Source organism: Pleurodeles waltl, chromosome 7 (assembly GCF_031143425.1).
Source record: "Pleurodeles waltl isolate 20211129_DDA chromosome 7, aPleWal1.hap1.20221129, whole genome shotgun sequence".
NCBI lineage: Eukaryota > Metazoa > Chordata > Amphibia > Caudata > Salamandridae > Pleurodeles > Pleurodeles waltl.
This window is the reverse complement of record NC_090446.1, coordinates 333,458,546-333,473,179: the sequence shown is the minus strand read 5'-3', so window position 1 is coordinate 333,473,179 and position 14,634 is coordinate 333,458,546. Positions and strand designations below refer to the sequence as shown.

Genomic DNA, 14,634 nt, shown 5'->3' with positions numbered 1-14,634 from the left:
GGATGCCTGAAATAAGAACTATGGGGTTGGTTTAAAGTTTGGCGGACATGGTACTTCATCTCAAATATGACAGTAGGCCCAGCCCATCAAAATGATGGATCACCCACCTCATTCAGAGACCTATGATCTGTGAGATTTCCGTCGACTACGCCCCCTTTGACTCCATAGACCGAAAGCTACCTCCGATGGAGTCCAGGCTGAAATAGTAAAGCCGTCACACCGTGACTTCTACTTGCAGTAGACGCTCTGATGTGTTTTTTCTGTAACCGCTGAAAAAATCTGGCAGTGAAGGACACAAAAAGAATGCAGCACCCCCACCTCATGGGAGAAACCCTTAGGATGAGGAGTCATTTGTTGTTGTGTTTCAAAAAACAGCTCCCACTTTGGTAGTTTGTTTCTTAAATGACAAAATAGTTAAAAAAAAGTTTGGGGAATGGCCGTCAAAATCTACAGTGGTCGCCATCCAAACTCTTTGTATCTTGACAGAAACCTAAATGAAGATGTCAAGGTGCTGGCCCAGCGGTGATCTCTAAATTTGACTTTTAGTAGTCCGTCAGAGTGGCAAACCTACTGTCCACTGCTAACCTGATGGAGAGGAGTAGCTTTAAATCAGGCCCATATGTATGGCGGTAACAAAGAAAGAGAACAAACCTCACTGACAACACTAACCTTTGTTGACGAGCATTATATTACCATAGGGCAGCTTATCATAATTTCAGTTTTGTGGGTGTATCACTGTGTAAGCTTCTTAGGGTTACCTGGATAATCGAGCAATGTGCTATCCTGTCAGTCATAAGGTTGGGCCTAACAAACTGCACAAGCTGTCTGATTGTAAAATATATTTTGTGGGTTTACCAAGAATGCACAGGAGCTCACTGCCCTCCCATTGCTTACCTTTGATTGCATTTGTCTTTCATTGGCATGCTTCTTATTCAATGGGTTTCCTTGTCCTAGTTTGTCATGTCATATGTCCCCAGGAGCATAGTCTCTTTACTATCTCTCTGAATGGCTGGTTTCTGTCTTTCCATTGCTCATTTATTAAAACTTGTTTTTTCTATTAAGCACTCCATGAGATTGAATGTTTTTCACCTCTCTTAATCTTTACACAGTATCCGTGTCCCAAATGCTACCCTGCCTTCTGTGTTTGTCTCTCGTATACTTCTTCCCCACCCCTCGTTCTGTGTTTCTTGCCCTCCTCTGCTTCTCTCTCACTGTCCATGTTGCTGTTACCTTCATGTGCTTCTCCCCTTCCCAAAGCTCTGTGTTCTCTCCATGTGTGCTTCCACCACTGCACCCAGTATTGCTCTCTCTTCCTTGTGCAGTGCTTTTCCACTCCTCATCTTCACCCAGTCCTCCATTTGCTCTTTCCTTAATGCCTTACCCTTGCGAACAGATAAACTAAAAAGTTGCTCTTTTGAGCTAAAAAAAAAATCTTATTGTTTTATTTATTGAGGCAGTTGGTGCCAGCCGTCTTAGGTTGGTATTGAAAAAAATAAATCCAGTGGCGCCTGTGTCATTCCGCTGGAGTGTGCAAGCGTTCTGATGCATGCAGGATTATATGTCCTCATGCATCTACACTAAGTAGAATGATATGACTGTCAGCACCCCGGGTTATTACAACACTTTTTAAAAAAAAATATTATTATTTTTTGACAATACCTCCGAGGTAGGAGAAAATGCACAATACTGTATATCATCACATAACGGCATTGGCAATGCCTCTAGTACTAGGTTGTAAAGAAAAGACCTATTGGGTTTGCCAGTGCTTGATCTTCTTGCTTGCATTATGTCTCTGATGCATCTCCCCTCTCTCCTTAATATCCTTTTTCACTTTGTACTTCAGAGGGAGAGATAGAGGCAGATTGGCTCCAAGATGCTGGCCTGTCCATCTTGCTCACGGATCATACCACAGACCCTGAAAACTATCTTCTGCTGTCTACGCTGACCAAGACTCAGGCAGCGGCCGTACAGCGCAGGCTGGACACCTACTCCCGCTCAATGAGGAAGAAGAACAAGCAGCCGGTGCGGGACGTCAGGGATGTTTTTGGAAGGGATGCCTGTATGGTAAGAGCACTTCTGCCTTTTCCTTTATATTTTCAGATGACTGTTCACACCGTGAGGGCCATATTTACCGAAAGGTTGTAGTAAATACGATGCCTACCCCTACTTTTATTTTGCTGCGCACTTTTACATCTTTTATACAAGGTCAGAGAAGGAAGAGGACTGGGCATTTGTTTCCCAGAGAACCAAGGACTAGCCATAGAGGACTTTACTGTACAGCACAACATGGGCACAGCCATACCCACAAAGGCTCCTAGAAACACTAAAGTTCCCCAGACAGCCAAGCCGACTGCTCGCTTGAGGGTCAACAGGTCGCTATCGGACCCTTTTATGGTTGCCCGGGGTACGCGACAGGGCTGCCCTCTCTCCTTGCTTCTTTTTTGCGTTAGCTATGGAACCCTTTGCGGCATGATTACACCAGCATCACAATTATCCATGGTTGGCGTTCCAGCAGCGTCCTGTTCTAATTTCCCTTTACGAGGATGAAATTGCGCTTTGTCTGCGACCCGCACCTTCATCTTGATACCCTGCTGGATGAGGTGGTCCATTTCGGTCGGATCTCTGGGATTATGATTAATTGGTCCAAGTCGATGGTGCTGCCCTTAACGGATGCAACGGTGGTGCGATGTCCCTCTGGCTACCCTGTATGTTGGGCGGACGGGCCGGTGCGATATTTGGGTGTCTGGCTGAGCCGGCGGATGGACGAGCATTGGACGGCTAATTATGGAGCGGCGTTTGCGTGGTTGGAGGAAAGAGTGGTGGTTTGAAGCTCGTTGCCACATTCTCTGATCGGGCGGATTGCAATAGCCAAGATGGTTGTACTCCCTAAGTTCTTATACCTTTTTGTTAATCTGACTCTTGTTCTTACCACCAGTTTTCTGAGACGGCTTCGATCCCTGCTTGTGACTCTTGTATGGCCCTGTAAACACCCCAGAATTCTCTGGGAAACGTTGAGGCTGCCGTTTGAGCGGGTTGGTCTGGCGGCTCCGGACCTGGAACTTTACTATTACTGTGCGCAGGCCCACTTTGTTTAATTCTGGCTGCATCCTGTTCGCTATCTGCCGCATTTGGCTTCTGAGGCTGATTTGGTGTGGCCAGAAAGACTGGGCGGGGTGATTGGTAGGCCGCCTCGGCCCCATAGCTGGGATGTGGACACTGGAGTGCTCGGCAAGGCCCTGGTCTTGCTTGCTGCGGCGGGCTAAGTTGCGTGAAGTCTTCGCGCAGTCTGTGCTGGTGCGAGATGTGGCGGGCCTGTCCCCATTGGAGGATGGTCAGCTTTCTGAGTGACTTCAGGAGTTGGATATAACTACACTTGGGGCTTAGTTCCAGGCGGGGACGTTCGTCTCAATGGAGGCGGCATTGGGCGAGCACGGTGAGTCTGCGATTCATAGACTACTCTTTTTTTTTTATCGAATACGGGCTTTATTACGGGAGCGGTACCCCTACTTCCCTGAGGAGCCTCCATTCTGTCGGGCGCTGGAGCTACTCTGCACGGCGACCTCTGCTCGCTGACTTATCACGTGTTTATATGTCTGTTCGCAAAATACGGCGCCTATCGCTGAATCTAATGTTCGAGTGCGCTGCGAGGCGGAGCTGGCTGTGTCTATTTCTGAGGAGCAATTGAGTTATTGCTGCACCCAGATGAGTGAGCTCTCCCCTAACTACAGACACTTCGCCTCATACATTTTAGTTTTTTACAGCAGGTGTACTACACGCCTGACAAACTGAAAAGAATGAGGTTGCGGGCGGATGCTCGCTGTGAACGTTGTTCGGCTTTGGAGGCGGGCTTTTTGCATTTGGTGTGGGGCTGCGGGGTGCTGCGTGAATACTGGTCTGAGGTGCTGGGCGCGCTTGACGAGATGACTGGCCTGGAGCTGCCGCGCACCCCTTTGGTGGTGCTTCTCTGTTATGTGCTGGAGGTCCCCCCCCGCCTTTCGTAGGTTGGTGGGCCCATTGTTGCTCCTTGCTAAGCGGAGGGTGGCGATGTGCTGGGGTCGGGGGCGGGTGCCCCACTGTATTGACTGGCTGAAGGATGATGCATACTGTCAGGAACAATTAGTAACCTATTGGGTGCTGATGCTGGAGGGATCCCGCCCGATATATGGTCCCCATTGTTGGCGTATCTGGCAGCTCATGCTCAAACAGCGGATTAGCTTCTTGTACCTCCCCTGTTGTTTTTATTCTGAAGCACCAAATCTCCTTTGGGGGTGTTGAGATGACCTGATCCCCTCTCCAGGACTGTTCTGTAACACGCTGCTTTTTTCTTCTCCCTCTTCCTCTTTTGGTCCTTTCTGTCTCTCTCTCTTGCCATCTTTTTTCCACGTATGCATGCCTTGCACCTCGATGTTCATGTTATGATATATGACTGCCTCATCCTGTTACTTTCTTTATTGCTTAAATGGATGTTGACTTTGATAGAACTTTTGCAGTCTACATTGACCTTTTGTTGGTTGGGCATGGACTTTACTTTGTGTGCTGGTTGTTGTATATATAAAATGCAATAAAAAAAAAACGTTTCTCAGACCGGCAAAGAGATAAAATTGGTGTATTCCACGTGGACTTGCAGACTTGGCGTCCTAGTCTCTTCAAAGTGTCCTTAGTTGTGCCACACGTAGACACATAATAAACCTGTGAGTTTCGAGATTTTTAGGGTGAAAAGAGAGTAGAATTGTTTTCAGTGCTTACCCGTTGTTTACCAGGCCAGTCCTGGTCACATTCTGTAGAGTCCCCTTAGCCTCCAGGTAGTGGAAATACCAGGAGCGGCTTGCTTTGTTGTGGCGGGGCCAACCTTGCAAGCTCCTTGGTTGGGGGACGCAGTGGCCTCACTCAGTGTAATCAGGAGGCAGGCACACAGGACTTGTTGAGTGTGTTTTGAGGGACACTTCTTGGTTGGCCCCTGCCCGTGGATATCTTCCCCCTGTGGACAGCGGAGAATGGGGAGGTGGCAGATTGCCACGTGCTGCCCTGGGAGTTGGTGCTTTCCACTTGGGGGCTAGGATTTCCCTAGAGGCGCAGCTCTCCCGTCATAGTCCAGCATTAGAAAGGCATAGAACCAGCAAAGAGGCCTGGTTTATGGAGAATTGTCTCCTTGTGGTGGCAGTGAGGCGATGGACTTCAGGGAGCCTCAGAGCCCAGGTGACATGTGAGTCTGGGGAACCAATGGAGAGCAGCTTTGACAATTGATGAGAGCGGCCCCTCTCCATCCCCTCCTTGTTTTCCACCTGACTCATGGAGCCACCTCTTACACAGCTTGAGGGGTTTGAGGGCTCCAAAAGGCAAAAGTAACTGATGAGGGAGTGGCAAGCACTGGGTGCCTACAGGCGTGCACAGGACCCCAGAGAAACAGTATATAAAGTTGTACAGCCACAGCACTCTCCCACTTCCCCCAACATGGATGGTCAGTGTGGTGGGTCCCGGGTCTTGACCTTGGCTGGGATCCTTCCCCTCTTTCCCTGTCTGGATGAGGCAATGCCAGTGGGGGGTTGGGTCATGTGGCCACCCTGCTGGGAGCAAAGGGCTCCCCACAGGATATGTATGATGAAAGGTCAGCGGGGAAGGTGGACACAAGACTCATGTCCGCTGGTGACACCTGGTTGATGAATAATAGACCCAATGAGTTTGCCATATACTGGAGCCTGTAGATAGCACCCAACTCCCCTGAGGAGATACTCAGTTTGTGACAATGCAGGCAACAATACATGAGGAGCAGAGTGTTTGTGGGGACTTTGGTCAGCTGAGACCGCTGGGTGATAGTCATTATTGGAAAGGACTGACCACTGGGGGGGTGGGGGCCCACAACAGACAACAAATTGAACAATTCCTAGCCCCGGACTCAAATGCGGTGACAAACCCCCCCCCTACAACAGGAGTGCCCAGACACAGCGCAAGATGTACAAGGACCCATGGGATCTCAGATACTAGCGTCAATTGTGACTGTGCAGGCTAAAATTGAAGATTTCTCCCAAGATGTTGGCCTTGAGAGTAGACAGGCATAAGGTGGCAGCGTGCTCCCTGGCCACCAAACAAGATGTCTTCATACTACAGGGAGAAGTTGCCTCTCTGAAGGTGGAACTAGATGCCCTGTCGGCCAGGAGGAATGCCTTGGAGGTTAGGGCCGAGGACTCAAGCCGGTGCAACCTATGCTTTATCGGCTTCTCAGGAGGAGCAGAGGGGACTGATCTGGAGCAGTTTCTCAAGCACTGGGTGCGCACAACGGTGCCTTCAGTCCAGCTGTCCCCTTTCTTCGTGGTAGAGAGGGCACATCGTGTACTGGTGCCAAAACATCCTCTGGGGGCTCCACTACATATCATGATAGGAAAACGACTTAACTATAGAGACAGGGGCGCCACCTTGCAAGCGGTCCGACAGTCTGGTAATCCCAAATTTGAGAATCATCTCCTACATATTTTCACAGACTGCACCTGACAAGTGCAACAGTTGTCACACATTTGGAGGGTTTATACAAAAATTGAGAACCATGGCGCTTCGTTACATGCTCCTATATTTGTTAAAACTGAAGTACTGCACAATGAGTCATCACATTTCGTCACTACCCTGAGGCATTGTGGGACTGGCTGGAGATTAACAGGGATGATTGGATCCCACTGCCAGACCCTTGTGGTTCAAACAGATGGTCGTGGTCCTCTGGTCCCTCACCGCCTTTGGGAAAACGGGAACCCCAGTGTGAGGGTGCCCCATGGCCCTTTTCCTTGGTAATTGTTAGACAAAATGGGACACTAGACCTTGGAGCAGCGATGGTTGGGGAGATAAGGCGGCGCTGGCGCTGGTGGAAGAGGTAATGGCCTCCAACTCTGATAGGAGCACGGGGAATGTGGTGGAAGAGACCCCAGAGCAGAGTGAAACTTGACATTGAGCATCATTATGATACTGCTGTTGTCCTAGTGCACTGTTCATATTGATGTGTCCCCCAGTTGGGTCATGCACATACACACATACTGTGCCAAGTTGTGAAGCAATAGAGGGTCCTCCCTGATGATTGATTGCAGTCCTGAATGACAAGTCTGTACTCTGGGTGTGAAAAAGTAGGCAAATGGGTGGCATTGGGGCCATCTCTCAAACCCCACTCCCTGCTTGGATGGTTGACTTGGTTGATGGGTTGTTAGTTTAGTTGTGGTGCTTGGAGACTCCACTGGCGAGCTTATTTGGCAGAGGCACCTTGACTGATTGTAAGGGTATGAGTGACTGAATGGTTGGATGTTGGTGTGGAAGAGTGAGTGCAATGGGTTAGGTTGTGCCTAGAGGCTGTGACTATAGTTGCAGCCCCTTTGATTTTTCTGTTGCAGAGCTTTCTAGCTGAGTGCAGGTTCTGAAAGTGGATGAAAGAGGATGCTGTGTGACTTAATTTTTTAGTGGAGAAAGTACTTGTGTGGAGGTTAGATGTGGGGTGATGACACTTGGGGAAATTCAGTTGTGTTTACCCGGTGGGTTAAATGGGTTTTTAATTTTTGACCTGTTATTATATTTTGCAGCCGGTGTATGGGCGATTGGGGGTGGGGGGTTATGGCGTTGAGGACTGTGATACTATGGCTGCCAGTATTAAGGTAGCGACATGGAATTTGTGGGGGTTTAACATAATATAAACAATATAGGGTACACTCAAACCTCTGTCAATGGGCATCCAAATTTCTCTGGTGCAGAAGAGACACACATGACAGACCACAAAACTAAAATATGACATAGGAAACGGAGGGGACAACTATGCTCCAGTACATACTCCACCTACGCCCGGTAGGGAGGGGAATTCCATACTGAACCCCCAACAGGTCCCTTTTAGGGTTCAGAGCTTTAAGACAGACATCAACGGTAGATATATATTGCTATGTGAGATGCTTGATGGTCGAGGTGTGTGTGTGCTGAAAGTGTATGCACCCAAGACAGATGACAGGACCTTATACCTTGAATTTGAGAGGGAGCTGCTCCCAGATATAGGGACTCCCCTGCTGTGGGGGGATGATTTTAATTGCGTACTGGATGGTAGTGTGGATCGCCACCCCCAAGACAAGACAGGGTAGGACACAAAGCCACACATGGTGGCTGCCCTTAAGTGTTATGACACGCTTGGGCTGCCTGGATGTTTGGAGGACGCCACACCTTGATGCCAGGGAGTTCACGTTTTACTCCCCAGCCCACCACACACACAGTCGCCTTGACTTATTCTTGGTGGCAGACAATTTCGCTGCAGACTTAACAGACGTTTAGACATTGAACAGGTTTCTCTCGGATCATGCCCCGGTACTCCTGGAGTAAGGTGGATGCAGAGAGAGACTCAAAGCACCACTGTGGCATTTTTCGCCCTGAGACACTTCCCAATTCCACTCTGAGTGCCGCAAAGTGACAGTTAACTATTTTGATTCCAACTGGACCTGAGCAGAGCCCAGAGGCAATGAACCGGAGACTCTGAAAGTAGTGACCCATGGAGAATTCCTCTCACATATTAGCAGCACTAGACACCGTTTGGAGAAACAGTTGCTGGAGGAAGAAGAACACTTGATGAGCCGTTAGCGAGATGCATCCATGTTGGAAGGCCAGAGAGGGGAACAATTGTCAGCGCAGAGAGCAGTGTTGATGAAAAGAGAATGCCCTCTGCTGGTGATTCTGTCTCAGATGCCGGAACGGTACCAAGGCGGGGTCACAGGCTGCAATTAATCTCATCCTACAAGACCACCTGGTGCCTGATTATGGAGAGGTTGAGGCTGGTGCACCCACAGATAATATTACCTTTCTAGATCACATACCGATCCTGTAGGAGGCTGGCCTGGTTTGGAATGGGTACCTAAGGAACTTGCACCTTATACCAGGTCCAGTTATCCCTTATTAGTGAAATGTAGTCAGTGTCTAGAAGCCAGGCTGTCTAGAGGTAGCTGTAGGCAGAGCAGCCAAGTCTGGAGTAGGAGACATGCAGAGCTCTTGCAATACCACTGTAGTCACATAGTACTCACACACGTGAAAGACAATACTCTGTGTTACCAAAAAACAAGGTACTTTATTTTAGAGACACAAGGCCAAAAATACTTTGGAGACTATACTCCCTTAGGAGGTAAGTAAATTACAAAATATATATACTAGTAACCAGAAACAGGTCAGTAAAAGTCTGAAAATAGTGCAAACAGTGAAAATCACAATAGGTTGCAAAGGGCCTAGGGGGGAACAAAAACCATATACTAAAATAGTAGATTGCGGAATTCGGTTTCCCACCTAGGCAAGTGTAGTGTGTAGAGAGACGCTGGGAGTGTAAGAAAGCATCAAAGGTAAGTAAAATACCCAACCCCTGTATCCAGGAAAGCAGGAGTGAAACAAAGCAAGTTTCCTAAAACACACTAGAAGTCATGGTAGAAGACAGTGCAAGGACCAGAAGAGACTGCAAGACACCAATGATGGACTTGGCCCCCTTGTCTTCAGGTCCAGGAATCCAAGATGCACTGAAGAGTCCAGGGAGAACAGGAGCCCCTGCGAACCCGGGTGAAGGTGCAAAAGGAGAACCACTGGTGAGAAGACAGTCAGTTTTGCACCGAAGAAGATAGATGCGGGTTCCTGGTTGATGCAGAAGATGTCTCACGTTGGATGGATGAATGCAGTCTGGTTTGTGTCGCTGGATTCCGCCAGCAAGCCTTCGTGAATGCAAATCTTGCGGTTCATGAAAAATGACGCTGCCCCGGCCCAGGAAGTACCAGGTTAACTCTACCCAAGAGGGGGAGACAGAGGGGGCTTTGAGCAACTCAGAGAGCCCCAGAAGACCAGGCAGCGCTCACAGGAGTCCCACAGCACAGGGACAAAGGAGTTGCAAATGGCGGTCATTACAGCACTACACAAAGGGATCCCACACCGCCGGAGAACAACTCAAGGAGCTGAGCATCACAGGATAGAGTGTTGGGGACCTGGGCTAGGCTTTGCACAAAGGAATTTTTTGAAAAGCTCACAGAAGCCCTAGGAGCTGCAAAACACACCGTGCACAGGGGTACTGTCTGGCATGGGGATGCAAACTCTTACCTCCACCAAATTTGGACAGCTGGACCTGTGGACAGTCAGGTTTAGAATAAACCCAAAAAGATTAATAGAAAACAATATGAGGGACCCCACACAATCTTATAATTACAGCAATCAAAATTATATTAACTCAAATGAGTAGTAATAGAGAAAGACAATTCATGTAAAATTTGACAGAATTCCCCAATATCCAGTGCAATCCAATGATTTATTGAGTCAGATCTTCACATCACTCAGCAATTGATCCATGAGAATACATTTCAAGCCAACACGTGTTTCGTCATGGGAAAATCATTCATCCCAAACGACTTCTTCAGGGCAAGAAATTGCAAACAAATTATTTGAGTTACAAACCAAAATGCTCAAACGTCAAAAAATAAGTGTTGTGTAAAATAACCCCCAATTTAAAAAAAAATCCAAATCAATAGTCAAAACACCCAAAAACAAGTGAGGAAAAAAGTTTCAATGTATTGTAAATATAAAATCAGAACTCCACTCAAAAGAGAAAAAAACCACCCTTGGAACTAACCAGTGACCAAATAAAATCTTTAATTTTCACCTGCTCACACAACTGTGTAGTGCCACATCATCACCACTTATTTGTGAACACACACCCTGCGTCACACTATTTAAATTAGTGAAAAAATGCAAATCAATATCCCAAGATCAATAACATCTCATGCAAACTCATGTGCACAATAACCAGTCGATTAATAGTGCTGTCCCAATAATTATATTAGACCAGTTCCATACACCTCATGGCAGTACCTTATTGTCCACCGAAATCCAATGTAAATGGATAATCCTATCCATCTTCAGTCGTTGCCAATGCATACAACAACTTACTCATGTTTGTCCAAGTCTGATCAGAAAAAAGAAACCAAATAAATATATAAAACCAAATTATTACAAACAAATCCAATATAAACATCAAATTTCCACAGTCCAACTTGTGGCTCCTAGAATAACATCCACTAAATACCTTTAATTTATGGTCCAGTAATAAATGATAGTATAAGACTCGTTTAATGGTCAAACCCAACTCCGTCCACAAACTATAAAAAAGAAACAAATTCATAATGTATATACTCTCTAATCACCAGGACTCTTAATTCAAACCATATGTTTACAGAATAAAACGCAATCGTTACAAAAATTCATCATCCTCAACCACTTACCCCAGTTATAAGCTCATCAAGCAGAGAAACGGCGTCTTCATATTAAAACACCCAACTGGCGAGTACGCTCATCGCGCACGCGATCCCGGAAGCTAAAAAGAGCTCCCGGGGTCACGGCACGGAATAATGCCAACAACAGTGAAAAAGGACAAGTGCCCATTAACATAAAAAAAGGACCAAAGGCTCATGTAGAATAACCGAAGCCCCTATATACAAACGGTCCGATGCAACTCAAATATAGTCCAGGTGCCGATCACCAGACTTCAAATTTAAGACCCCTGATATCTAATCACAAACATTAACTCTGTGGACAGTCAGGGTCACTTTAGTCCACCACTGGTGTTCCAGGATCCTGACTCCTCGTCAAGAGAGGGGACCCAGAGTACCGGTCCTCGCTTCAGAGAGGTGCCTGCTGAAGCAGGGAAGTGACTCCATCACTCCACAGGAGATTCCTTTGGTTCGTCTGGTGGAGGATGAAGACAGGCAGTCCTCGGAGTATGCACAACCTGGAAACTGTTGCAGTTGCTGGCCGGAGCTGAAGTTACAAGGTGCAGAAGTCGTCTTTGCTTCTTTGTTGCAGTTTTGTAGAGTTCCTGGAGCAGTCAGTGGTTGATCTGTCGGTAGAAGATGAAGTAAAGGATGCAGAGAATCCCTGCTGGAGTCATGCAATCTGAATCTGAAGAAGCACCCAGAGGAGAGATCCTAAATAGCCCTGAGAGGGGGATTGGTCACCTAACCAGGTAAGCACCTATCAGGAGGGGCCTCTGACGTCACCCGCTGGCACTGGCCACTCAGATGCTCCCAGAGTTCCCTGACCGTCCTGAAAACAAGATGGCAGATCCAGGGGTCACTCTGCAGGAACTCTGTGCACCACCCCTGGAATGGAGATGGACAGGGAGTGGTCACTCCCCTTTCCTTTGTCCAGTTTTGCACCAGAGCAGGGACTGAGGGGGGGCTCTCTGAACAGGTGTAGACTGAATTATGCAAGGAGGGCTCCATCTGTGCCCCTTAAAACTTTTCCAGAGGCTCTGGGAGGATACCCTTCCCATGCCTGTAACACATTTCCAAAGGGAGAGGGTGTAACACCCCTCTCCTAAAGGAAATGCATTGTTCTGCCTTCCTGGGTTTGAGCTGCTCAAGCTGCAGGAGGGCAGAAGACTCGTATGAAAGTACTGGGGGCCATGGTGGAGCCCCCAGAGTACATGGGTTTGTGCAACCAATACTGGAATCCGTATTGGGGTACAATTCCCAGTTGTTAGACACCTTACATGGGTATATTCGCAGTTACCATTGTGCAGCTACTTATATGTATTAACCTATATGTAGTGCACACTTCTAATGGTGTCCCCACCCTCACAAAGTCCAGGAAAATTAGCCTGGATGAGGTGGGGCCACCTCTGCTAGTGCTTGGGGGCCCTCACATACAGGTACTTTGAAACCAGCCTTCAAGGTCTGAATGCTTGACATAGGTGAATTATAAGTGACCGGGTGCAATGAAAATGGCGGTGAAATAGTGCATGCACTATTTCACACAGGCTGCAATGGCAGTCCTGTAGAAGCCTTTGTATGGGCTCCTTATGGGTAGCAAAAGAAATGCTGCAGCCCGTAAGGATCCCCTGGAACCCCGATGCCCTGGGTTCCTATGTACCATATACTAGGGACTTATAAGGGGGTCCAGTATGCCAATTTAGAGTGAGATACTGGGTTACCAGTATGTAAGGACAAATTGGGAATCCGAGAAAAGATCAACACTGGAGTTCTGGTTAGCAGGACTCCGGTGACACAGGTAAGCATACTGACAAAAACAGTGAAACAGACCGACAAGTAGGCCACAAACCATAAGCACTGGTACCGTGACTAGCAGGATCATAGTGACACAGTCAAAAAACATTGCCAAACAGGTGAAAATGGGGGTAACCATGCTAGAAAGATTCTACTTTCTCACAGATCCCTGGGCTTACAGAGGAACAGGCTGGGGCATTGGAGAGGGAAATCCTAGTTGAGTAATTGAAGGAGATGGTCCAGGAAAAGGCTAGATGTTAGGCGCCTAGTCCTGTTGGACGTCTGGTGGAAAACTCCCATAGTCTGAGCTACTCATTCCTCATTTATGGGAAATGCTTCTAGAGGCACATGTTTGTGGGATACTAGGCTTGAAGCACAGATCATTATGCTCCTAAAACCGGGAAAGGACCACTCAGGCCATGGATCATATAGACCCCTCTTGATGCTGGAGGTTGATACAAAAATACTGGCAAAGACCCAAATGGTACATGAGGTCCAATGTGGCTTTATGCCGAGGAGAAGGACCCAAATGAACTGTCCCGTGTAATTCACACTGTTGCTGACTGGGGGTGAATGTTTGACAATGTTCAACATTCCGTCCATCACTTGTTGTTTTTGCTTTGTCGCCCTAAGTGAGAAGGGTATGCCCAGACGTGGGTCCCGTGCTTCCCATGCCACGGATTCAAGCTAGCCTGGCTGATGAGGGGTGAAACCCCGAAACCGGTCCCAGGATGCTTGTTTCCAGTCCAGGGAAGACCTGGCCTAGCAGTTCGGGCTGGACTGTTCCCATGGGGAACAGGGTCAAGACTGATTTGCATATGGCTGGGTCCAAACTGGAATGGCATGGGCAGCAAAAAAACGATGGATTTAGGCCCAGATCACTGTACTGGGGGTGAATGTTTGACAATGTTCAGCATTCCGTCGATCACTTGTTGTTTTTGACTGGGAACTGAAGGCAGTATTGATAGCCTTAGACACTGAAAAGGCATTTGATCGCTCAATTGGAAGTATCTGTGGGAAGTTTTCTTCAGGATGGGCCTAGATCCAGTGTTCCTGTCCTGGATCAAGCTGTTATACTGCACCGGTGGCTAGAGCACATACGGGGTGTGTTATCAGACTGCTTCCCTGTTAGGAGGGACACTAAACAATGAAGCCCCCTGTTATTGCTCGTATTTGCTTTGGTGATGGAGCCCTTGGCGAAACGACTACGCCGCAATATGGCTAAATGGGCCATAGAGGGGTCAACCATATTGTCTCTTTATATGCCGAAGATGCCCTCGTTTACATCAAACACCCTGAGAGATCAATGGCAATACTGTTACAGATTATGGTGGTCATTACAACCCTGGCGGACGGTGTTAAAGCGGCGGTAAGACTGCAAACAGGCCGGCGGTAAAATCTTTGGAATTATGACCGTGGCGGAAACTGCCAACAAAGACAGCCACTTTAACACTCCGACTGCCACAGCGGTACAGACAAGCAGTGCGGCGGTCACCGCCAACAGACAGGCGGAAGACAATGTACCGCCCATAGTATCACAATCCGCCACCTTTTCCGGAGCGGATTCTCCGTGGATAAAAACACGGCGGAAACAGTTTCTGCAATGGGA

The 14,634-nt window shown here is 47.9% G+C and overlaps 1 protein-coding gene across 3 annotated transcripts in view; it reads left to right on the top strand.

The window, feature by feature from the left end:
* ARHGAP40 (Rho GTPase activating protein 40) overlaps positions 1 to 14,634 on the top strand; it is a 165,998-nt gene that overhangs the window by 74,509 nt on the left and 76,855 nt on the right. For all 3 annotated transcript variants that reach the window (XM_069243775.1, XM_069243777.1, XM_069243776.1), the window contains exon 3: positions 1,844 to 2,064. In XM_069243775.1, the coding sequence (XP_069099876.1) occupies positions 1,844 to 2,064 (221 nt within the window). The remainder of the gene's footprint in view (positions 1 to 1,843; positions 2,065 to 14,634) is intronic.